The 27,064-nt window shown below is 33.1% G+C and overlaps 1 protein-coding gene across 3 annotated transcripts in view; it reads left to right on the top strand.

Annotated features, from left to right (window-relative positions):
- CCDC171 (coiled-coil domain containing 171) overlaps nucleotides 1–27,064 on the top strand; it is a 451,802-nt gene that overhangs the window by 138,223 nt on the left and 286,515 nt on the right. For all 3 annotated transcript variants that reach the window (XM_051987110.1, XM_051987103.1, XM_051987118.1), the window contains 4 exons: nucleotides 10,102–10,204; nucleotides 21,804–21,910; nucleotides 23,742–23,831; nucleotides 25,131–25,331. In XM_051987110.1, the coding sequence (XP_051843070.1) occupies nucleotides 10,102–10,204; nucleotides 21,804–21,910; nucleotides 23,742–23,831; nucleotides 25,131–25,331 (501 nt within the window). The remainder of the gene's footprint in view (nucleotides 1–10,101; nucleotides 10,205–21,803; nucleotides 21,911–23,741; nucleotides 23,832–25,130; nucleotides 25,332–27,064) is intronic.

Genomic DNA, 27,064 nt, shown 5'->3' with positions numbered 1-27,064 from the left:
TCCTATAAATTTTTGGTATATCCCATGTAGAAGTACTTAAAATTTTTGTCCAGATCCAGAATAGACAGGATTATGCACTGAGAGAATCATGTAAGAATTTCCATCCAGGAAAGTTTCTCCTCTGAAAAAAGGGTGATGCTTAATTAATGGCCAAGTTTTTAGTCCCTGTGGAGAAAGCTCTGTAGGTTTGAAACGTTTAGGGTGGACCAGGTATCCATCTCAGATAAGACAGTTTTCTTTGCCTTTGGTTTTTCTTTTGCTTATGGATTGTGAGAGGCCAGTTGAGCACCAAGTAAGATGCTTGATGAGCACCTTAATATTTGGTAATATTATTTGGTAATATTTGGTAAACTTTTTGGGATCTTCTTTGTTGAATCTGCAAAATTGCCTTTTGGGGGATAATTATGATTTTTGCTATACCTACAGTTCTGTGTAGGACAATTAGATTGTATGGAGGATAGGGTGCCAGGCCTGGAGTTAGGGAGACCTGAGTTCATATCCTGCCTGAGACATTCACCAGCTATGTGACTAAGCATGTCACTCAACCCTGTTTACTTCAGTTCCTCATCTATAAACAGAGCTCAAGAAGGAAATGGCAAATCATTCTGACATTTTTGCCAAGAAAATCCTAGATGGGGTCACAATGATATGGACATGACTGAAAATGATTCAACAGTGTAAGACTGCATAGGGACATGTAAATTTACTATTATGACTCTTTCCTGGATGGCACTAGAGAAGCAAGTAAAAAAACAATGTTTATGCTTTGCTAGAGTCTCCTGAACACTGTTCCAAATTGGGGAAATAGACTAGATAACCCCTGGTTATTTGCTGGGAAGAGTGGGTTTAAACTCAAAATTTTCTTGGTCACACAAAATTTATTTCCAAATCCATCAAAGCCAGTAATGGATGATTCATTATAACGATTAGTGCTGGGCTTGGGTCTAACAAGTCACTCAGGACTTGGCTCTTCACTTATAACATTATCTCAATGAGGGTTTTTGCGCCTGACTTCTTGGTTACCTCTTCTGACTTTGAAAGCTCTCTAAGTCATAGACATCTCCAATACTCTACCTAAAAGCATGAAAGAATGGACCCCACAGAGATAGAAACGAGATTCATGCTGGTTTTCTGTGAGAGAGGGAGCCTGAGGTCATTATGTCACCAAGAAGTCCACAGCATCTTATTTTCCTTCTCAAACTCCCGAGGAGCCAGTACCCAAATAAGAGACTTGGTTGGGTTCGTTAGTAACTTTTGAATGAACCCCAGTTGTAGCTCTATGGTCAATTAAAAATGTTGTTCTTCACCCCCCGCTTTAGCAGAACAGAACTAGTTACAGAAGATAGGCATGTTCTCCAAAGCCCAGTGGAGATTACGTAAATGGGATTATATAACCCAAGGATACATCTAAAAGTAGCTAGATGATATAGTGGATATAGAACAAGGCATGGATTCTTTTAAAAATAAATGCAGTGCAAGTTTTTTTTTTCCCTTTAAAAATATTAATTCTTAACTCCTCCAAAGTTCTCAAAGAGTGTATGAGTTAGTGAAAGAGAACTGGTGAAGATTTAGAAGAAATGCCTTCTTTGTCACAGTTATATTGTATGACTTTCTTCATGACATTTTACCTACCTGGACCTAATCTTCGTAAAAACCAGGAGGGTAGACTAGATGGTCTCTGAGCATTCTTTCTTCTTAACATTAAATGAGCTAGATCTTGAACTTTTCCTGTAACTCATGCTATATCTGCTTCTCCTGAATTTGCATACTTTTTTTTTACAGAAAAAAAGATTATAGATGATAGTAGCTGATGGATCATAGATTTAGCACTAAAAAATGTTCTAGATAATCCAATCTAATCCCTCATTTAACAGAGGGTAAACTGAAACCTGGAACTAAGTAGCTAGTGCTTGGTCATATGTTAGATTACAGGGGTCCTCAAACTACAACCGCGGGCCAGATGTGGCAGCTGAGGACGATTATCCCCCTCACCCACGGCTGTGAAGTTTCTTTATTTAAAGGCCCACAAAGTTTTTGTTTCTACTATAGTCTGGCCCTCCAACAGTCTGAGGGACAGGGAACTGGCCCCCTATTTAAAAAGTTTGAGGACCCCTGTTAACTTAGAAGTAGTAAATCTGGGATTTGAACTTGTGTCCTTTGATCCCATATTCAATATTCTTTCCCCTGCCTCATGCTTTTTCTTGTTTCACTTTATTATTGTCCACTCTTAGTATTCATTAGGTCATTGTCAGTAACTTTTTCATCACCAAAGCTTTTAGGGTGTTTTAAGCAAGTTTACAATGTTTTGGCTTTATAACTTCTTAGATATAAAGATAAAGGCTATAGAATTCAGGACTGAATGAAATTTTTTTTAGTTCTATTTGAATTGCCCCCAGTGCCTGGTTAACTTTTGGTTTCATCATGGCTGTGTTTGGGCATATCTGGTATATTGGAGTTTGAGAGAATCTGGCAGTTTGTATAAATTTGAAATTTACTCCCAGGGCTTTAAATACAGTGGTGGGCTGTATTAGACTTTTTTCCTTTCCAGCTTCTGGCTTAATATTAATAGCATGTGTGAGGAAAAATGTAGTTTGGAATTTTTTTCTGTAAATTCAAAATCACAGAATCTCATAATTGAAAGAACCCTCGTGCAACTTTGACCTGGATTTTTATCCTCTACAATATTTTGGACATGTTATTATCTTGCCTTTGGCTACAGGTTTTAGAGAAGGAGGAATTGCATCTCCCAAGGTATCTCCTAAGGCACTGGATAGTTGTAATTACCAGGGCCTTTTTCCACATATGATCCCTAAACCAGTCGCTCACATGTGTATCTATTGCTCCTAGTTTCCTCTGAACACAAATGGAACAATGTTAAATCCTTTTCAACATAACATCAATATTTTAAATGCTTAAAAGCAGTTATCGTTTTTCCTCGCCATCAGAATATTTTGTCTAAACTCAACATTCCCAGTTTTATCAACTAATTATTGATGTAATATGATTTCAAGGCCCTCCAACATCTCGGTTGCCTTTACCTGGACCCTTTTCAAATTATTGCTTAAATAGGCATTTGTTAAGCACTTTACTATGTATCTGTTACTGTAGCTAAGCATTGAGGTTACAAATAGAAAAAAATGAAACAATATTTATTCTCAAGGAACTTATAGTCTAATGGAGAAGACAAATCCTTATAAATATATCCAGAATAAATATGTTTTTGTTATTTTATCATATTAATTATCACATATAAGTAAATATAAATATAAGTATATCCAGAATAAATATAAAGTAATTAGGGCGGGTGCTTGTAATTGGGGTTATCATGAAAGACTTTATGTAGAAGGTGATGCTTGAGCTCTATTTTAAAAAAAAGAGAAATTCTTTGAGATGGAAGTGAGGAGGGATTGTACTCTAGCATTGGAGGACGGTCAGAGTAAAAGTATGGACATGGAGAATGGAGAGTTAGCTATAAGAAAGAGAAGGCCAATTTGGCTGGTTGATAGTGGGCAGGAGGGGGAACAATGTAGAGTAAAACTGGAAGGATGAACTTTAAAGTGAAGAACTTTAAAACCTAAACAAAAGAGTTGATTGAGTAACACATAGCCACATAGCCAAATCTACACTTAAGAAATTATCACTTTGATATCATTGTGATGGATACACTTCAGTGGAGAAAAACTTGGAGTCAGGAGACCCATTAGATGGCCATTAAAATAATTTAGATGAGAGATGATGTACTAAATTGTGGTGGTTGAAATGATGGGATTTGGCCATCATTGGGTATTTGGGGTGAGAAAGAATGACGGGTTGAGAATAATGTCAAAGTTACAAACCTGGGAAATTGGAAGGCCTTTGGGGGGAAAAAGGGAGGTTAGAAAGAGTTTAGTTGGATTTGTATGGAAATGTAATGAATTTTGTTTTGGATATGTAAATATTGATTGATTGACTATGATTGTTTACTGACCTACTAGCTTGTTGAGATTGAGTTGACTAGGGAAAAACACAGTTTGAAATGTCCAATAAACAGTTAATGCAATACTCTAGCTCAAGGGAGAGCTTAGGGATTGGTTAGCTCATTGATATAAAGGAAATAATTAAATCCATTAGAATTTGTGAGGTCATCATGAGTGAAAGTAGAGAAATGGAGGAAGGCAAAAGGAAGAGGGGAAAGAAAGGAGAAGAAAGATTGGGGGAAAGTGATAGGTGAAGAGACAGAAACAGAGGAGGGTCTAGGACAGAATCTTTGGGAACATTCACAATTAGGGACTATGATATAGGTTATGAGCTAACAAAGGAAACAAGAGTGGTCAGTGAGGAAAATTGGGAGAGAAAAATATTATGAAAACTTAAAGAAAAAAGAATATTCAGGAGGAAAGGGTGGTCAACAATATCAAATAGAGCAGATGAATTGAGAAGGATGAGGAATGAGGTAGGCCAGTTGATATCTGATTTAGCAGTTGTCATTGGTGGCTTTGTAAACAGTATTAGTTGAATGATGGATTTAAAAACCAGGTTGCAGAGTTAAGGAATGAAAAGAAAGGAGGTGGATATAGGAAATGTAAATAACTCTTTCTTGGAGTTTGTTTGAAAGGGGAGGAAAAATAGAAGACAATAGTTTTTAGAAGATGCTGATAAAGGTTTTTTAAGGTTCAAAGAAACTCAGGCACATTTGAAGACATGAGGGAAGGAAACAATAAATAGGAAGAGTGAAAATTTGACTGGAGGAGATGATTGAGATTGTAATATTTTGCACAAGATGGTAATGCATGGTATCCAGGTACTTGTAGAAATGGGAATGCATGGTATCCAGGTACTTGTGGAAATGGGGTTGGTTTTGGCAAGAAGAAGGTCAGCCTTGTTATCAGAAACTGAGAGAAAGAGTGTAGGAAATTATATTTAAATATTTTTGAGATGAGGAGAAGGAGAAAAGAAAGAGCTATGCCACTTGTTTCATTTGGAGTGAAAGGAACTACAGTAGTTCCATATAAGTTCTTAGACCCCTTCCTTTAGCTTAAACTCTAAATTTTCAGTTGATAGAGTTCTGAACCCTAAGTCAGCAAGACTTGATCTCAGACACACTCACTAAGTGATCTTGAAGAAGTCATTTAATCTTTGTTTGTCTCAATTTCTACAACTGTAAAATGTGGATGATAATAAAACCTACCTCCCAGTGTTGTTGTGTAGATCAAATGAGAGAATATTTGCAAGGTACTTAGCATAGTGACTGGCATATAGTAGTCATTTAGTACTTATTTTCTCTTTCCTTTCTTGCATTATTGAAGTGAATACAAAATGCAATGTCAAATTCAAAAAATTCAAACTAGGATTTTGGGTCTTTAATGAGCAGTGCAACTCAGAACTTAATGCACTTATTTTAACTATTATTTTATTAGGTATATGGCTTTTAAAATATTATCTATAGAACTGATGGTCTTTAATATTTCAAATAGTATCAAAGAAACAGTATTTTATTATGTGACCTAAGATCAGGACTTTAATATTGTTAAGTTAGAGTTTTGTTTAGCCATGTACAATATTTAATTTCACTGGTTAAATTTGTCATTAAAACTTTAAACTATTAATTTGAAATGTATGAATTTAATAATGATTTAATAAACCTCAATATAAAATTGAATTTTCAGGTGAACCTACTTGGCAAATCCTATGTATTAGAAACCACTAGAGAGTCAGCTGATCCAGTTGGGTCTTTTCAGAAATTACTGAAGATTTTTCTGTTAGCTTCTTTTGAAGCAGGGGAGCTATCTTTTTCAAATTAGTATTATTACCACTTGCTTTGTGCTTTCTTTTTCAGCTCCTCATTTTCAGAGATTTGTTTTTCTGCTACTCGGTAATATACAGTTACAGCTTCAGGAGAACCTATATATTGAAAAGGGAATTCTGGTTCCCAGGAGAGTTTGTTGAGAATGAGTATTTTGCTCTCTAAAGAACTTATTATTGAAAATGGTGGAGTCTATCTTTTTTTAGTTTTTATTTTTACTTTGTAGGCATTGTATATATTTAACTGATTAGTATATTTGATGGCTTTGAAATTTCGGTTTCTTGGTAATATTTTAACTTTAGGTAGTCAAATTGTTGCTCTCAGAAGGATATATTTTTGGACTTTGAAAATTAATGGACAAATGAATGTTGTTGGTTTTTGTTCCAATGTGGCAGAAGAGATTACATCTAAATTCTTTTTAGAAATCTAAGGGTCTTTTTTGGGGGTGAGGGAGAAGTGGAAGTATATAGTGGGAAAGATGAGTTTTTTAAATATCTGTATTTTTTTTCTAATATTATAGGTTAATGCAAGATTAAAAACAGGGATCCAAACAGGATGAATAAAAAGAACTTTGTTAATAAACAGTTTTTAATAAGTGCTTTAAGGTTTACAAAGCTATTTCTTCAAAATCTCTTTTTATACATAAACATGCAAAGAGAATATTTTCTTCTTGTTATAAAACTAATAAATATTAGAACAAGGATTTAAAGTTAAATCAGAATCTGTGTCTCTAGTATTATTTTTAGTATATTATACTGTCTATTATTATACTCAGTATATCATATTCAGTATACTGCTGAAAGTATGAGATGAGTATGGAGCTGGAACTAAAAATTTGAGAGAGAATTCCCACTGAATCTTGTTGTCTGTGCAGGAACTTGAATTAGATGGTTTTTTTTTTTCCTGATCTGTCTTGGTTTTTTTCTAATTCTAATTTCTGAATTTTAATTCTAGCACCACTGTTCCTTTTAGACCTTAAATAGCCCTAACTCATTAGAGACGACCCCAATTTCAATAGATTTTAGACATGGGAACATCTCAAAACTTTCCATGTCTTTTTTCAGATGGTAGCCCTGTATTGTCTGGTCAAATTATAGATCAAGCTAAGGAATCTGAGTCTTTGGTGGGATGGGTGGAAATTAATTGACCTAGTTTTCACAGTACATAATTTGCATCTTCTTTAGCCAAAACTAGCCTTTGTTTTTTCAGAACTACCAGGACTAATAATGAGGTAACCTAATAATGACCATTAACTTAACAGGTTAGAAAATTACAAATATGCTGGGAAGTAGCATCTTAAAAGTCTAGGAAACATGATTATTTCAAGTGTATGGTGACACTTGTCCTCGCTTAATTAATTAAGTGGAAACTTTACAAGTTATCTAAAACTATCATGGTATAGTTGTAACTGGTACCAGGAGACTTGGGTTTGAATCATAGCTCAACTGCTAACTTCTTGGGTGCACTTACATTCAAGGATCCTAAGTGTCTAGCACCAGTCTGAAGCTTGGGATTATGGATTTTGAATACACTTTTTGGCTATTGTATGCTAACTGGGTATTGTTCAAGACCATGTAATATTCACCAGACTTCTGTTCTCTTGATAAATGCTAACTAGTTATACACTAGGTAGTTCTAACATATCTTAGTATTTACAACTACAATTTGAAGTGGTATGGGAATGAGGTCAGTGTGTACGCATATACATGCACACTCATGCACTTAATGTCCATAAGAAAATTTAGTGGCACATGGATTATTAGTACAGTTATGTTTCTGTTCTTCCTTAAAGTTTAATTAGATATATACCCTGAAGGGGAAATCTTAGTCTAGGAATTTAATTGAGCTTTTAGACAAAGCTTTGGCATTGGTATGTTCTGCCTCTGAATTACTTGGCTTCCTTGTTTATGAGCTTTTTGGCATTCTGGAAGATTTTTTTCTTAGCATTTATTTTGTATGCATCTTTAGTACTGAAATATTCAAGGCGTCTGCCGAGACTCTTGTTTTAAATATCTCTTTGGCTGTTAACATTGTCATTTTAACCACCCTTTGTGGCTAAAACATCTCCTAAAGTCCTACTTCAATGACTCATGTTATGGAGTTACTTGTACCTTAATTCTTGAAGCATAGGCCTGATGATGAATTACTTGCTTGTAGTCTAAAGAGCCACCTGGCTGCTTGTAGAGATACCTGATCAGAGGGTTGGCTTCTCTTTTTGCTTCAGAAACTCTGAAATGATCCACAAAGTTGAACAAGATGTTATATATTTAGGAAATCACAGATCTTTGAACTATTGGAATATTGGAATGATTCAAATCAACAAAATTTTATTAAGTACTACATTATATGTCAGTAATGCAAAAGCAAAATAATTTTAAAATCTACTATCTTTTGTCAGTGAATTCTGACTCAATAATTGAGGAGCTGTCTAGTTTTAAGACATTATTGGAATCTTAATATGGATAAACAAAGTATGCAGATTGAATTTAACCTAGGAAACTATATATATTGATATCTACCAATACTACTCACCCCATTCTTCATTTAATTTCCATAGTACAAATTAATAGTGGAATGAATACATTGAGCATATATAGTATGTAGTAAATAAAACACCCATGCATCTATAAATCTAATGCAAACTTTGAGCATAAATTGATATTTCACATCACAGAGTTGGAGATTTGGAAGGACCCTTCCCTTCCAATTCCCACTTCATTTCCAGTTCTGGAACCAGGATCACATCAGTTTTGCTGTTGTTCTTATGTAGAATTTTTCAGTCTTCTCTTCAGTGGCCCCATTCATCATCCTGTAATTTTTCTAACTGAAATAGTCTTATATGACTATTATCTCACTATATGTGTTGACTCCCCCATTAAAACAGAAATGCTTTGAGAACAGTTAGTATCTTTGCTTTTGCATTTATGTCCTGAGGTTATCACCTAATAAGTTATTAATAAATTCATATTCATTCATTCATGTAATTCAACTTTTAGCTGAATAAAAATCTTTTCACTTGTTTGCTCCCTCTATTTGGCTATATGAGAAACTTTGTTTGAGAGTTATTTATTATATAAAATGGAGTGTCACCAAGTTTGACAATTTAAAAATTATCAAAAATGTATAGTAAGTATAGATACTCTGCATATATTTATGAATTATTTGAATTCTTTGTGATGTAGGGGTTGAAATTGGTCAGCCAATTAAGAAGTATTTATCAAGCACTTGTTATGTGCCAGGCTTTGGGGATTCAAAAAAGGTATAAATAGTTCTTGATCTCTGAAAACTCACATCTAGTGATGACACCATATAAACACACACACACACACACACACACACACACACACACATATATATATACATATATATATATATATACATACAAACTATATGTTTTATGAAAACAGTGCTTATCAAAGAGAAAATGTACATTGTAAAATGGATCCTAGCTTTGAAAACACTGAATAAAGTACTGACTACATATGCAATCAAAATATGAACTTCTCATCTTGACTTAAAATATATTTGTAAAAAATAAAAATATATAAAAAAATAATTCATTTGAGAAGTTAGGTAGTACAGAGGATAGAGGACATTAATAGAGCTTGGTTTCAGTAGTATCATATATCAAGTTTAAGTCACATTTAACTATGCATGTTGTAAAGAGGCAGGAAATAAATATATATTTGCAGACAAAAGAGAGTAGCTTTGGAGGCTGTTATAACAAATGGATGGTAGAGTAGATAACTTTTGTATTGGTGATAATAATAGATTGAGACTGTTGGGGAGTTGTTGGAGGTGTTTTTTTCCTGAGAATAGTGAAGGTATTCTAGACAAGAAAAATCGGTTCATTAGGTCCTTGCTTCTATATGATTTATAATGGAATACAGCATCAAATGGATAGACAGATATAAAATGAATTAAAATATAGAAATGAGAATTTATCTTTCTAGATGACCACATATGATTAAAACTTGTTATAATTAATGACAATTATTAGAAAACTTTATATTAGTAAAATTAATAAAATGTTATTCAATTCAAAAATAACAAAATTAAGAGAGAAGTCAAATTTTGACAATTAAAAAAGTTTAGAAGTTACCAGTTTCATGGCTTAATGATCATCAAAAGAAATTTGAGTATTACAGAAAATTGTAGTATGCCACATTAAAGATATTTTAAAAATATATTTGGTTTGACACTTTATTTGGGAGCTTACCTACAGAGGACTATAGATATATTTGGTCTATATCTTTTATAATATAATGAATAATTATTTATAATTTTTTTCCCTATCTTCCTTTCCAATACTAAAACAGGCTAAGAAGCACCAGGCTTGTTTAACAGAGACGAATGAAAAGAATGTGAAAGAGTTGGAGTTGCTCTTAGACAGCTTTGCTGGGTCTGGCCAGCGGACATCAGGTTAGTTGAAGGTATAAGATGACAGATGCATCTGTCAATGTTCCAAAGTCACTCCATTGTGGGAATTCTGCAGATGCCTCTTACAGTCCCTCTTCTCAACATGCTTTGATTTGATGACATGATAAGAGCAGTTCTCACAGCAGTCAGTTGGCCTAGCTGGCTGAGAAAGGGTGACGGAATGTGGACCTGCTGTTGTCAGCCCAGAACTTGATTTACAAGTGCTGGGGTGTGTATGATTGGACAGAAAAGGGCTCGCTTGCTGTGCTCTGAATCCAACTGAGAAAAAAGTCCTTACAGTATACCTGCAAGGGGAACAGATGTTTTGATTGAACCGAGCCAAATTCTGAGGCAACCTTCAACAACTTAAAGGTCACGTATTCAAAAAGGTTATGTAGGACACAGGATTTAACACTGTATGTGTTCTATACTGTTGCTTTCTATAACCAATTGTCATATCCATTTTCTGTATTACTATTTATCTATTGTCCAGGTAAATGTACTTGAGTGAACTTTTAGTTGTATTAGTCCATTTTAATACCTAAAGGAATATAAAAATCTTATCAAATAGAGTTATTGCAAGAAAGTATAAAAATCAATATAATTATCAAATGAGTAGCAGATCTATAACACCACAGTTTCCACTTTTTCATATTTTCTTGTCTTAAGAAAGAATTACGAATTATATAATAACCTAATGTTATGATTTTAATCTATCCATCATGATTATTTTCTTCTGTTGCTCTGGCAACCCAACATTATTTCATTCCTTTCTAATTCAGTTGTATTTCTTGACAAATCAGGTAAAAATAAAAAAAAGTCTTTTATGCTTGAAAAATTTGCTAAAGGAATCCATTTCCCTCTAAATAATTAATGCAATATTAAAAGAAGAGATAAGTTCCTTTAAGCAGTTTAGGAATTCAAAAAACTTTTGTCCATTTTAAAACTTTGAATGGTTATAGGTTAAGAGCATATAGTTTATTTGGCTTTGCAAATTCTTTTGAGGTTAGCTCTATAATATATTTCATGTTGTTTTATCTTGCTTAGTTTTTTTACTTTTACATTTTAAATTGCAATTTATATTTTTTTTAAAATTCAGATTTCCAAGAGATACTAGTGATTCATAGGTTGATATTATATAAAAAGCAAAGAATAATGCAAACGATGGAATAAATACAGATGCGTAGCTTCAAGAAAAATTTAATTAAAGAGTTATAATTTTTTATAGAAATTGTAAAATATTTCTACAATTATAGAAATTGTAGTTTTCTGGTTAATATGTCATTTTAATATAGGGAAGATAGGTCTTTAGAAATTTGTTATATGAATGTTTTAACATATTTTTCTAGTTCATTAGTAATGTATATGAATTTTTAAATATGTCTTTATAGTTGACTTTGAAATGCCAGGAATCATGTGGCATATATTTTTGACTCTTTAAGATTAATTGATTAAAGAGCAGTTTATGAATTATCATTAATAAATTTGAAGGATGAAGCCTGTACTCTCTATTAAATAATTTCCAGTCTCCTCCTTTTAATGATGTTCTTTTTAAAGTCCTTAGTTTTCATTATAATTTATTATAAAAACTTCTCCATTTTGATCAGGTAATAGTTTTAGCATTTAAAAAATGTTTTTTTGTTCCAAAAGTTATTTATGAATAGGATTGGTGATTCAGCTAGCTTATTGAGAGTCATCTTTATCATTTGATTTAGACTTCTTTTCATTTAAAGTACTTGACTGTTAATATTTACTTTTCCTAAATTCTGTTTTAATATAAAATATTTTGGGGAGTACATATTTCTTCCTATTAAAAAAAGATTACAAAGAGAGGTATATTGAAATACCAAAAATGGATTAGACCCTCAACATTAAAATTAAATTTTCCCTTCCAGCTTGTACAGTTGGTGGTACTACTGTGCTGTCTCAGAACTTATATTCTTTTTATCTTACTTAGAGAAGGACTGCTGGATTATAGAAACTACAAGAGTATTTGAGAATACTAAAACTATGACCCTCAATTCTTTTTCTTCTTATATAGAAAAATTAGGAAGGATTAGGAGGATTTGTAAAGTGGCAAAGGATGACTTTCTGGAGTCAGATTTAGAAGATCCTGGTGTAATTCTCCCAGAGAGTTGAGGATATTTCCCCCCCCCATAGGTTTCTTTTCTTTTCTTTTTTTTAAAATAAAAATAGCCTTTTGTTTTTCAAAATACATGCAAAGATAGTTTTTAACATTCACCCCTCCAAAACTTTGTGTTTCAAATTTTTCTCCCTCCTTCCCTTCCTTCCTCCCCTTCTTTTAGACAGCAAGCAATCTAATATAGGTGCAGTTCTTCTAATCGTATTAACACATTTATCATGTTGCATAAAAAAATCCAATTAAAAGGGAAAAAGTGAGAAAGAGAACAGCAAGCAAGTAAACAACAGCAACAAAAAAGGTGAAAATACTATATTGTGATCCATATTCAGTCCCCATAATCCTCTCTCTGATTGCAGATGGCTCTCTCCATCACAAGTCTATTGAAATTAGCTTGAATCACCTCATTGTTGAAAAGATCCAAGTCCATCATAGTTGATCATCACATAATTTTGTTGTTGCTGTGTACAATGTTCTTTTGCTTCTATTCACTTCACTTAGCATCAGTTTATGTAAATCTTGTTGAGGATATTTTGTAAGAGAGTGTATCTCTAGAATGAATTAGAGGTGATTGTCTAGACCCCTGTAGGGTACTCTTTGAGAGGAATTCTGGTAAATCAGATGTCCAGTTCTATTGCTTCTGTGAGAATATGAAATTTCTTATCTCTAGACTTTTACAACTAGCCATTGGACATTTTCATGGTAGGTATTTTAAACTCACTATGTCCAGACAAAGATACAACTCTTTCTCACCACAGCCACCAATTACTGCTGATTCCCATGGCATTCTTCCCAGACACTTGGATGGAAATCTAGAAGCCATCATTGGATTGATCCTGTATTTCCAATCCAGTTAGCCACCAGGACTTAAGGATTCTGTCTATTCTTGCACTCTCTGATCTGTCTCTTCCGTCCAGTCCTATCTTCCACTCTAGTTTGAGCTTTTATTTTACTTATAGAGTAAAGAATGAAAACTAATATTTACATAGTATGTTGAGGTTTCTAAACCTCAATATGCTATGTAAATACCAACCATTATTCTGTTCTGCATAGGATATCCTATGGTCAAATTGGCCTACTTGTTAGATTATGGAGAATGCTGTCAACTTCCTCACTTCTTTTTCTTTGTTTAAAATCCATACTGTCCTCACACCCTCTTCTATCCTCACTTTGGGGACCATAATGACACTATGGCTGATGGGAACAAAATCACCTGTGTCTACCACAGGTTGGGCACAGATAGTCCGTATAAATGTTTGCAATGGAATGTCTATAAATTTGTGCATCTCACAGTTCTTTTGAAGTATTGCAATTGTGCTTTGTTCATAGAGCATAATGCCTTCTTTGATATTGGCGTGCCTTCTTGGGTATTCTCTGCCAGGATCTCCCATTTCCCATAATATTCAAGTAAGCACAGCAGCATACCAGTGAACTTCTTTGGGCAGCCACATTTTGCCATCATCTTCCACACGTCCTCATGACTGACTGTATCAAAGGTCTTGGTCAGATCAGTAAACATTGTGTGCAGATTTCTGTTTTGCTTCTGTTTGCTTCAGAAGATGTTGGACAGCAAACACTATATTGACTACTCTTACCTCTTGTGGAAGCCACGTTAGCTATCAGATAGAGGATCATCCTCCAGGGCAAGGATCAGCCTATTAAGGATTCTGACAAGATTCAAGCTAGCAATGACAAAGAGAAAGACCATTCTGTGATTTTTACAGAACAACCTATTTCCTTTTCCATTATATAGATGAACAGTAGAGACACTCTTTAGCTCCTGTGGGGATAACTTCCTCTTACTATGTAACATGGGAGATTTTGGTCAATTTTTTTAAAGTAGTGGACCCCTGCCTTGTAAATTTCTGCTGGTGTGGAATCAGCACCAGGTGATTTGCCACATGAGATGGGACTAATGGTATTCAAAACCTCTTCTTCAGTTACTAGAGAGGGATTGACTTCGTTCTGAAGTATATAAATAGTGGCTTTAGCATTGTTTGATGATAGTCTATTGATAACATTATGGAAGTGTTCAGCCCATCTATTCAGGATCATGTTCTTTTCACTAATCAATGTGGCTCTATCAGCACTGAGTAGTTGAGATGCACTATAGGTCTTTGTCCCAATAAAAAGCCTTCAGGATATTATATTTGGATTGTTACTATCAGCATAAAATTGAATTTCATCTTCCTTCTTTCTGAATCAAGAATCTTGTATCTCTCCAAGCTGCATTTCAAATTTGTTTTTGATGGAATCAAATGTTCCTTTCTCAGAGATGGATGAACTATCTGTAATGATCTTATTTTTCACTTAGTAACTATTGAAATTCCCCATCTTTTTTATCAAACCAGTTTAGGTGTTTGTGAGTTTTCTGGCCTAGTTAAGTAAATGTGGTGCTATATGCCAAATCTCTGAAAGCTGCTCACTCCTTTTCATTTCCACTGTTACCAGCCTTGTATGTCAGCTTAATTATCTTTCCAAATTAGCAATAAGTTATTCCCACTTAGAGAAGCCTTCTGATCTGTTGACGTGAAGACTTCTAGCAGTTGTCTTGCTTGGGGCTGCTGTTTTGGAGGGACAAGTTTAGGACTGGTCAGTCCAGAATTCTGCAGCATACATCCCCTTCACACTTCTCACAGCTTCTCTGTCTCTTCTTATAGTGACATAGTCTAGTCTAAAAGCCAAAGTTTGCTGCAAGAGTGCATCCAGGATGCTTTATTGTGTTGAAAAACACAGAACAGTGCTGGTGAGGAGGTCATGAGACACACGTCTTCAGTGATGAGAGACTGCTGCTCTTCTTGTTTCTGACTCCATTCTGTTCAAGATCTTCTTGCCATCTCTGGTTGTCTGTATCTACTGTGATGATCAAATCACCCAGAATTATAAATTTGTCTTCTTTTGGAACATTGCTCATGAGAGTCCCCAAGTCTTCATAAAATTTTTCTTTGACCTTATCAGAGTTCATCATGGTAGGAGTATATGCACTGATGATGGTAGCATGATATTTTCCTGCAAGTGGCAACTGCATTGTCATGAGCCTGTCATTGATTCCTTTTGGAAGGAGCTTGGTGACTAGTTTAGATTTGATTGCAAACTCTATGTCAGCTTCCAGTCACTCTTCATTGACATCACTGGAGAAGAATTCAAAGTCTATTCATATTTATATGTAAATATAATTTATGTGTAAATATAAGTAGTTGTATTTTAATAATATTTAAAAACCTAAGTTGTATTTTAGTAACAATATTTTAAAAGCATAAGTAGTTATATTTTAATAACAATATTTTAAAAATATATATCCAGCTTGAAATTTGAGGAACTGGCCTTCCATTTGCCAGCCTTGTTTCATTCATTCAGGGCTGCTATTTAGTTGCAATACATGCTGAGCTCTCTCACAAAAAGAGTGGTTTGTTTTTCAGGTCTACTGATTTTCATATTATCCATAAGTGTGTACACATTTCATGTGCCAATGGTGAATAAAATCATTTTTGTGAAAGTTTTTGTGCATTTTTTAATCTTTTGATTGAAGGTTAGGATTCTTTCATGCCCTGGTAAGCAGGCCAGGTTTAGGCTAGGTGAAACAATTTTTAAAATTAATTCGTCCTTATAAAATTTTGTATTCTAAACTTTTCTCTTCCTTTCCCACACTCCTTCCTCTAGAAAGCAAGTAATTCAATATATGTTAAATATGTGCAACTCTTCTATATATTTGTTCACAGATATCATGCTGCACAAGAAAAATCAGAACAAAAAGAAAAAAATGAGAAGGAAAACAAAATGCAAGCAAACAATAACAAATAGAGTGAAATACCATGTTGTGATCCCCCTTCATTCCTTTAGGCATAGTTCCAATTGCTCTCTAGAACGATTGGGTCAATTCACAACTTTTCCAATAGTGTATTAGTGTCCCAGTTATCCCAAATTCATTATTACCTTTTCCTGTCATCTTAGCCAATCTGAGAGGTGTGCAGTGGTTAGGTGAAACAATTTTTAAGGCACCTTTTATCACCCTCCCATTCCAGGAAATGATCAGTTTTCTTAAAAAGGCTGCTCAGACACCCAGAGGCTGCCTTATTCCACTTCTGCTTCAGTCCAGTGGGAAGATGGTTCTTTGGGCCTGAGTCACTTATATTCAGGATTGTGACTACAGCTTCCATTGTATTTAAGCTGCTGCGTTGTCTCTTGCCTGTCACCAAAGATCTTTGTACCCATGATTAAATGGACAATGTCTTTTAATCACACATAAATTGGATTTAAGTGAGGCAAAGTTGCATAAAATTGTTGGCCTCGTTGTCTATTCAAGAATCATTGATAAAAGTGAAAATGACTGACAGTAGCTTAGGATGTAGTGGATGACCTTAAATTCTTTGATGTCTGATCAACTCCTAAGTATTTCATGGTGTCTGCTTCTATTACATTCATGACCCATTGGAATGCATCATTCACCTCTGTCCATTCTGCTAAATGAAGTCGTCTTATGCTTAAAGTACCAGTGGATTTGAGGTCTGTTTGTTACCCCCAATTTAGTTTAGTCTGTCTGTTGAAGTGCATTACTGGGATGTGGCTGCTGCACATGCTACAGCTTTTTGGAGGCACAGGTATGAGTTGAGTGGTAGGTGGATTCTAAAGGTGGAAAGTAGTCCTGAAAAACCATGTCACCAGGAGTACTATTCCTCTGGTAACATTCTGCATAATTGACTGAATTAAACCCTGAATTGACTAAATTAAACCCAAAAGTATAGAAGTAACCGAATTCTTCAGATCTAGGAAATGTCACAAAAATACATAACTTTTTATATCCCATCTGAGCTCTGATCCATACTTAAAAATTAAGTTGTTAGTATTAAATTAATGTGGTAGTTTTTCATTGCTATTTGCAGTTTAAATAATGAAATCTGGAGAAAGCAATGCTTTCATGACAGTAATTCTTTTTAATTATAGAATTTTAGATACTTTGCTGCTCATTTTTTTGACAGGGAGATTATTTAGTACGGTGAACAGTAAATTATAACATATCAGTAAGTATTAATTGAGAACAAACCCAACCTAAAAAAAAAGTTTTCAGAATAAAGTTTATTAAATTGTTTGGAATAGGGGTGAGCTGGAAAAAGGTGTCATCTACTCCTCCAGCATTTGTAAGTTTTTCATCATACAGAATTCAAATGAAGTTACAAGGACATTATAGCTTTGTGGCCAGCCCACAGGCAGTGTCAGATATGGTATGGAGATTGCTTGAAATGTGTATTAACAGGTCATTCCAATAATTTTGAGCAAGTTTTTCTCTCCACAGTAAATTTTCTTTGTTAGTCAACTAACGTGATTCCCTACTCTAACTCTTGGTATAAGCTTTGAAGTGAAGTTGACAATGTATAATACTGGGTTTTATTCCATTATTTATTTGCTCTTTGCCCTTCCCTATTACATATATCTAATAGAAGTGAATAGAACTGACCAAAATCATATGCTAGTTTGTGTCAGAGGCAGAAATTAACTCCGTCTTTCTGACACTGAGGCCTGCTCTTTTATATAAACATTATGTTGTTACTCTTAAGTCTGTAAATTGTAGAACAAATTATTATACTGATTGGCATCATTAAAGGAATTTTCTTCCTTTAGAGATCTTTATCCTAAGAAATCATTGGCCCAGATTTTAAAAAAGAATAAATATTTTGGGCTTCAAACTGAATAGGAAAACAGGGGCAAATAAATTTAACCTATGTGTATGTGTATATGTATACGTGTGTGTGTGTGTGTGTGTGTGCATAAAGTTTTGCTTTTACAATTCTTACTAAAGGTTTTCAGTTAATATTCTCATCCAATTTCTTTGTGCCTTAAATTAATGCCCATATGAAGATTATCTTGGCAAAAAATGCTTAGCAATAAAATCATTAATTCATTAAGACCAAACTCCAACTTAAGATCAATTAAATCCAGATGTAACATTTTTATTACTTATCCCTTTTGTGATATTCATAATATCAGAACTCATGTTTATAATATGAAACTGTCCTCTCCACTCCTTTCTCCTATGCCCCATAATCCCATGTCATATAATAGTGAAATAATAATAACTCAAATTTATATGCATTTTAGGGTAATAAAATTATCTTATTTGTTTCAGTTCTGTTTATAAAATTATATTATTCATTGTAATAATACTGTTAGGTAGGTTTAATAGTATTATCTCCATTTTGTAGATGATAAAATTGAACCAGAAAGGCCCAAGTGCATTGGTCCATAGCCATGAAGATAGTTTAGTGTCAAGAGTGGACTCAAAGCCAGTTATCCCAACTCATATACTGCTGCTATTTTCGTTATTATCTCATTGTCTTTCAGGAGCCAGCATAATAAGCCACAGATACCCAGAATTAGAAGGGTCAAGAATCCCTTCCACAGTATCCTCAGTAAGTGGCCGTCTAAGCTTTACTTGAAGACAGCCAGTTATTGGCCATGTTATAGGTTATGCATATACATGTAAACACTTAATGTAGGTATACATGTATATAGATAAATGTATTTGTATATGCATATAGGTATACATTTTACACAAACATTTATTTTTCCTTTCACCTATCCCCAATAATTATGTTAAAAATTATTATCTTAAAAAATGAGTAATCATTTCTACATTTGACCCCTTTATCTTTTGAGTGCCACACATCTCTCAGTGCAAATATTTTTTGTAGCATGACATAGTAGATACAAGGTCAGCATTGGGGTTGGGAAAAGTCTGGATTTGATTTCTGTCTTTGACATATAACTGTTTTTGTGACTACCAAGAGGTCATTTAACTTACAATTCTACTTGACTCTTTAAAACTATTATTTATTGATGAGTTTAAAAGTTTCCAGTTCAATAAGTTTATGTTGGAAAAACATGTTGTATTTGAGATACTTTGTTTGAAGCTATAGGCACACTGATAAAAACAAAAGTCTTATTTCAATTTTGGAAAAAAGTGAGGTACAATGATCTTTGTGTGAAGATAAATGTTTTGTGATAAGCTGAAAGAATCAGACATATCTTTGGGCTTATGTGTAAGGCTTATATGTAGGTAGTTCAGAATCAAGTATACTAGCAACAGTCAATCGATGATTGAATCCAATGATGAAGAATTGGGAGGAAGAAGAGAGGAAAGGAATAAGGATTTGAGTTTATCCTTCCCTGCTCCAATTTATTCAGGTGATAACCTTGTAAACTTCAAAAGGCAGACGGATCTGGAATTCTTATTGGTAGTAGCATCTACTAAGCATGTACTAAACTTTGTAGCTGTATCTTTGAAACAAAAATGGATGATAACAGTGTTTACATCTGGAGCTAAGAGCCATCTTCTAAGAACAAACTAGATTCATGAAAAAAGGTAGCTTCACTGTTCCTCAAAGGCATTGAATCTCATAGCCCAATGGAGTGTTACACCAAAGGGAAACTTCACAGGGACTACATGAAGAGAGAAAAAAGACTTGTAATGGAGGTATCTATATGTTGCTGGCAATCCTCTTGAGTCCCAATAAACTATATGAAAATGTAATTAGAAAATATTTAATAAAATAAAAATGCAAAAAAATCATTAGATAACATTTTATAACAAAAATAGATAACTAAGTAGTATGTCGCCTTCAGAGATTCTTATGTATACACTGGTTCTATTTGAGTTTGATACTGACTTAGAAACCAAGAACTGTAAATTTTTCCTTTTTCTACATGAGTCTCTAAGTTTAAACCCACTCTTCTGGGGGCCTCATATATACCAAAAAACACACCCCAGTTTGAGAAGTTATTTCTGCATCAGTTGCCCTTGATATGCCTGCTTAGTCAAAACCCTTTCAAAAAACGAATTTAGTCTAGCTATTAATAAGACTCCTCTTATGGATCTTGAAAATCTGAACCAATTAAGGTTATCCTTAGAATCCTGAAAGATGATGTAGTTGCTATCTTCTGTAGACCCAGGGATAATTAGAGTAGGGGAGTAGCTCCAGAAGAGTCACTTATGTTTAATTTATCATTAATCAGTAAGTCTTTATAAAGTACTTATTTTGTGTCAAGTAATATTCTTAGCACTGGGGAGATAAAAAAGGCAAAAACAAAACAAAACAAAAACACCCTTTCTCAAAATGCTTACATTACAAAAGATGAGACAACAAGAAAGTAAGGACATAAAAGATATGTGTAGAGCAGATGGAAGCTCACCTTAGAGGAGAAGGACTTATTAGGTGGGGGACTGGGAAGGATCTCTTGTAGAATTCAGAGTTCCTAAGGAAGTTGAGGAAATCGAGTGAAGGTGAGGAAGGAGAGCATTCATACCATGGAGGACATAGTTAATGAAAAGATCAGGAGATGTACAAGGAAAAACCAGCAAGCCAGGTTACCTGTGTAGAGGAGATAGAAGATAATAAGCAATAATAGACAGAAGTAGGAAAGAGCCAGGCTATAAAGGAATTTAAGTATCAAACAAAAACTTTATATTTGACTCGAGGTAATAGGGAGCCACTTGACATTTATTGTTTAGTGGATGATATGGTCAGACTTACACTTTTGGATGGTCAATTTGGCAATTGTGTGGATTGGTATAAGAAGAGAATTGAGGCAAAGAGACTCATTAAACAATAACTGTTATTGTTGTCTAAGCAATTTGTGATGAGTCCGTGTGAGGATATGGCTGATATGTGAATGGGAACAAAGGGACCATCTATATCAAATGCTATAAAAGTAGAAATTATAAGACAAAGACAATTATTGAAAAGTGGAATATTAATATAGCCCATCAATCAAAAGATTTAAAAACTATTGATCATACTGCATTAATATTTTGAACTGTATTTGACCATGTTACACTGATTAAAACAACTCAACTAAAAAATGTAGTTTGAGGGTAAAATAAATGGAAATATACATATTTGTACAATGAGTGTATCCGTTTTAAAGAGTTTTAATTGAAACATGATGTAGGTCTGTGTAGATAATAGCATTTTGATTGTTTATTTTGGATAGCAGCTTAAGAGAGTTTAAGGTTGAAGGATATTTCCAAGCATAATAAAAATTTATTTGCTCTTGGGCTTAGTAGTGCTTTATTAAGTAGATTGAATAGTGGCCTGACTCAAAAATACTAAGAACCAAAGCATATTGAAAAAAAGGAAAAAGAAACTAACCTTTACATATGGAAAGTAACAGGTGCATAGCAAATTATCAGTCACTGACAAATAAGAAAAAACAACAGCAGCATGTGGACTTCATCAAGGCAGAGAGGCTTACATACTTAAACCTGCTACTTTAGAAACTTTAATTTGACCATTTGTTTTAATAGGATATGAAAACATGTCCATACAACATATTGCCTTGGAGAATAAGATTACTATTCCATGTTCCATATTGTCATTGCAGCCTTATGTAATTATATCTCTGTTACAGTTTGGTTAGCTTTTGTCTGTGACTTGAAGAGCTTTATTTTCATCCTCTATTTTTCTCTAGGCATCCACAAGGACGAAGATAAAGCTCTCAGCTTCTCTATTGTCCTTGAGACTTTGAGGCATACCTTGACAGATTACCAGAACAAGCTGGAAGATGCATCTAATGAGGTAATACTTGCACTGTTTGGCTCCACATACATAGCCTTCGGCCTTCATAGTACATATTCTTTATTTGTTACAAAGGTCAAAAGATTGAGAATGTTGAATTGACAGCTTTCAGTGATAGCAAAAAAAGAAACATTCTGTCACAGCTTTTTCTTTGAGTTTACCCTAAAGTAATGTCACAAATTTAATTTTCTTATATCATCCTAAACTTTTGAACTCCTAATTATTTTCTATTTCTTAACTTCCTCTTTCTCCTTAGTTTAGTTTTTTGAAAGGTTGACAGTAATTTAAACATTTAAATAATAGATTTAAATATTATACATTTTCAACTGGAAATTTAGAAAATAATATCTAATTTAGTACATTATTGAATAAGAATTGTGAATTGTTCCTTTCTATTTAGGATATCACTTAGGAAAAAAGGAAGAGAAATCTAAAGGGAGCGAAGTGTAGTTAGATTTTTTTTTTTTTAAATTAAGTATCTGTTTGATGTAGCCAGGAAGCTTTTCATTTACTGACTGAAAAACCTCATCTCATATTTATCACCTTATTTATATTATTTTAATGTGTTGGTTGATAATCTTCTTGGGTATTAAAATGTTTTATGAATTTGTTGCTTAAAAATTGAAGAGTTTATTTAGTTACATCTTGTCAAATTAGATAATACAAAATAATTATATTAGATGTAATTAGCTAACAAAACAATGAACAGATTGTTCAAAGCAAGAAGTTACATAGCATAGATTTTGGATTTTCAATTTGCATTCACAAGCTTTGGCTCTCATTGGCCTTAAGAGTCAAGTCATCCAGTTAACAACCATTTATTAAGTTCCTACTGTATATTACACATTGATTGTGCTCAGCACTATGGATTGATGATAAAGTCATTAACTTTCAGTGTTAGAAGACTTCCCTCTCCGAACCCCCTTTATTAGGGGAGATGAAGAAAATTGTCTTTATGATGCTCTTTGTGCTTGTTTAAGCATCACAAAAAAGTGACCATTGGAAATAATCACATTTCTGTAAACAGAAAAATATTTTTAGGACTTTCCCAATGAGATAAGTAACTAATATTTTTAGTAGTTTATGAAACTCTTCTGAGGCCCAGGTCTGGAAGCTGCAAAGTAACCAGGAACATGTTACCCACAGCGAATTGTTATTTGGGAGGATGAATGTCACATGATCCTCAGAGCAGTTGAAAAGTCGACTCAGCAGGCTTTGGCTTAGTAATGCGCTTTGTTGTGAAACAGTGCCAGAGACAGCAGTGGGGAGACCAAGGGGGTGGTTGAAAAGAAAGCAAAAAAAGCAGTCTGACAGAAAGAAGAATGAACTGTCAAAGAAAATAAATCACAAGCAGTGCAGGACCAACTGATGACCTGCCACAAGCCTTCCCAGTAGGACTGCATGTGACTGACCCTGAAATTGTCATATGGAGCCAGAGACCCACTGAATACCTTCATCATGTGTAGAATGAGCAGTCATCTCTATCCTTCTTTTTCTTATTCATACTACTGATTTTGGCTTTTTGTGCTTGCAAAATTTAGCAGTTAAAGTACTTAAAATAAAAATTAAAAAAATAAAGATTTGTGGCATCTACTAAAATTTTATAAAAATGCCACTGAGATTTTAAACTTTTTTTCATAACAAAAACATATGACAGGAACTAGATATACCTATAAATGAAGTGAATTACATTTTTGAGATTGATTTCAAAAAATTAAAGTAGATGATCTTCTATAGTCTCGGGTTATACAATAAAATATTTAAGTGTTAGCTTTTTATGTTACTGTTTGTAAAAGTTTTTAAAAATTGTTTTTATTTCATTTTTTATTAGCTAAACTACCTGCAAATGACTTCTGAAAAAACACTTAGGGAACTTGATGCTACTAAACAGGAGATGGAATGTCAAAGCAAAAGTCTAAAGGTATAGTTGTTTGGAATACTTTCTTTCCCCTTTGGAAATAGAACTTTTTCTTTTGTTCTTATGTTTCATAAAATTTTCTATTGGATACTTTTGAATTTTAAATTAAAATTTCATGTTTAAGAAAAAATTTGTATTCAGAACAGTGAGAATTTTACCTTCATATATTTTATTGAAAATATTTTATGCATATTATATATGCTACCCTTAGTTTTACATATTGCAAAATTTTTACTATTCAGAGATTTTTAAATAGCATTTTGTCATTCTTTACATACATTATTTTGGAATTATGTTTTTATGTTACTGGGAAAATAGGTGTAAGATTAAATTAAATCTAGTTTCATATATATGTGTACTTAAACATAATATCATAAATTCCAAAAATGATAAAATGTAAAATATAGTGTTATTTTTAAAATAATTGTTACAAAAACAATGGAAATTTTTAATTTGGAATACACTTTGATTATTTTGGGAAGTGATGTCATTTCTGGTTAGAAAAGCTAAAAATCACTAATTTAAACAGCTTTGTAAGGTGCTATTCTTATATTTAAAACTTTTAAAGTTTCTTAGCTGGCACCTTATTATGCCAAAACAAAATTAAAATTTTAAAATTTCTGAGTGCCCAATTTTGGTGTAATTTTTATTGTATTAGTTTAGGGATACATAGTAATATTAAAAAAAAATTAATATATAAATATCACAAGTACATGAAATAGTTGTTCAAGTAGCCCAAAATTTCTCAATGTAAATACTTAATAGTGAAAGATAAATATACTTCTGTTATTATTAAAGGCTTTATTGTAAGATAAACATCTTATTAATAATATGTTATAAATATTAAAACATTTTCAGTTTTCAAATTTGCAAGTAAAACATTGTTATAAAAACATAAATATCAAGAAAATAATTAGAAATTTAGTTAAGAACTTTTTACCTATACTTCAGGTTTCTAATTTAGCATATATTTTATCAATATATATATAATAATTGAAGAAATTATGTTTGATGATATTGGGCTAGTAACTCTTCAAAATAAAAAGAAGTTATAACAGAAAACTGAGAATGAAAAGAAACAAGGTAACAGTAATTTTAAATTACACTTGTTTATTAGTGAAATCTTCAGGATCTGTGTTAATTTTAAATCAAACTATCTTTCTGGTTTAACTCAAATGCTTTTTTCTCCCCATCCCCCTAGGAAAAAAAATTATTACTTCATTCTGCTTTTTGAAAAGTCACTTGTTCAAGTGCTTTATCAGATAAACTTACTAGTTACTTTTTATTTGGTATCTTTGACAGGAAGCACAGGATAAACTGGTTAATGTCAATCAAGAGTTAAATCACCTGCGAACTAAGTATGCAGACAGAGAATCTATAATAGGCACTTTAAAAGTGGAACTCCAAAATGTTTTACATTGTTGGGAAAAAGAGAAAATGCGAGTAGCACAATCTGAAAATGAAATCCAGAAGCTTTCCCAGGCTTTCCATAAGGATATTGAGGTATTACTAGAGACAAAAACACTGTCAGAAAAGGTTTTCAACTAATCTTGTTTTATACATTTACATACATAAAAATGGCTACTTTTGGTCTACTGTGATTTCTTTCCAAAGATGAATTTATATTATGTGTTTTGAAATATGCATGTTATAGCCATAAAATTGATCACTTTTTTTATCTTACAGTTTTATAAGATGAAATATTTGTTATTTAATTATATCAATTAACAAGCATGTATTAAGTACCTAAAGTGCAAAGAATTATGCTAAAGCACTGAGAATACAAATACAAATGAAGTAGTTCTCGCTTTGAAGGAATTTACCATGCCAAGTAGATTAGTTCTATAAGATAATTCTCTGATACCTTGTCTGCTAATTACAGATTTACATTTTAATCATCTAAATATTTTATAATTCCAGAGTACTAATTTTTAGAATAATTAAATCTCAGGCATTAAGGCCTGCTTTACTTTTCACATTTTGACTCATAACATGATAGTTCACATACATTGTTTTTCCTGTTTCAGAATCTTTTCTCTTTTCACTTAAATTATTTCATTAGTCTTCTACCTTGTCTTCCTAGTTGGAGTCTTCCTTCTTCAGTCTGTTCTCTATACCATTATCTACTTAACCTTCCTAATTTATTGTTGTGATCTTGTTGCTGCTTTTTTCAAAAAACTTGAGCAGTGACTTTCTGTGGCTATTGAATAAATTATGAACTTTTGGTCCTGTCATTCAAGGCTGTATCTACCTGCTCAAATATACCTGAAGCCTTATATTATTCTTTTTATATATTTTACATTTCTGGCCATGTTTGATTATTTTTTACTGGCTGTTATTGTCCTGCTTCTGCTTCCTTATCTTCTCTGTCTGGAATGTTTCCTTATGCCAAACAGTCTCCTATTCCTATTCCCAATCAGGAGCATTTTGTATTAGAATTCTAGTCCTGCATTCAAGAAGACTTGGATTCAAATTTAGATCTCATACTTAGTAGCTGTGTGATTTGTGGCAAGTCACTTAAACTGTTTGCCTTAGGTTTCTCAGTTGTAAAATGAGAGTAATATAATAGCACCCATCTCCCAAGGTTGTTATGTATCAAATGAGATAATATTTGCAAAGCATTTAGCATAGTACATGCCTGGCACTGAATAGTTATCATATAAATAATAGCTATTATCGTTATTGTTGCTATTTTATTTATTTATTTTTTTGCTCAGATGTCTTCCTGGAATATTGCATCCTTTTTAAAAAAAAAAATCAGTGTTTGTATACACTGTATAGATTGTTTGTTCCCTGAGAGTAGGGTATCTATCCAGTTTATATCACTACTGCTTAAAGCACAGTGCTTTAAAAACAGTAGGTGTTTAATATATTTTTTGAATTAAATTAATTCATACTGTAACAAAACATATTTGTCTCATAAAAGAATTATTTGTTAACCAAATTGTCTTCTGTTTTATTTTGACTTGGTATACTAGACTAGTTAGCAATGAATTTATCTGAGTTGTTCTGCATATTGAGCTTATTACTCTAACAAATATGAACAGTAATGCCAACTGAGTGAAACAGAAACATTCTTTCCATCATTTTTACAGTCTGGGATTTAAATTGTGTCCACATGAAGCAGTTGGAATTGTTTTACACATCAGATAATGATTAAAGTAAAGGAAACTAGAAGCCTGACTATATTGTAAAGTCAGCATGTCTACAGCACTGTGGTTGGATTCAACATGTGC

This window comes from Antechinus flavipes, chromosome 1 (genome assembly GCF_016432865.1).
Source record: "Antechinus flavipes isolate AdamAnt ecotype Samford, QLD, Australia chromosome 1, AdamAnt_v2, whole genome shotgun sequence".
Lineage (NCBI taxonomy): Eukaryota > Metazoa > Chordata > Mammalia > Dasyuromorphia > Dasyuridae > Antechinus > Antechinus flavipes.
The sequence above is the reverse complement of the archived record's forward strand: the minus strand, read 5'-3'. Positions and strand labels throughout refer to the sequence as shown.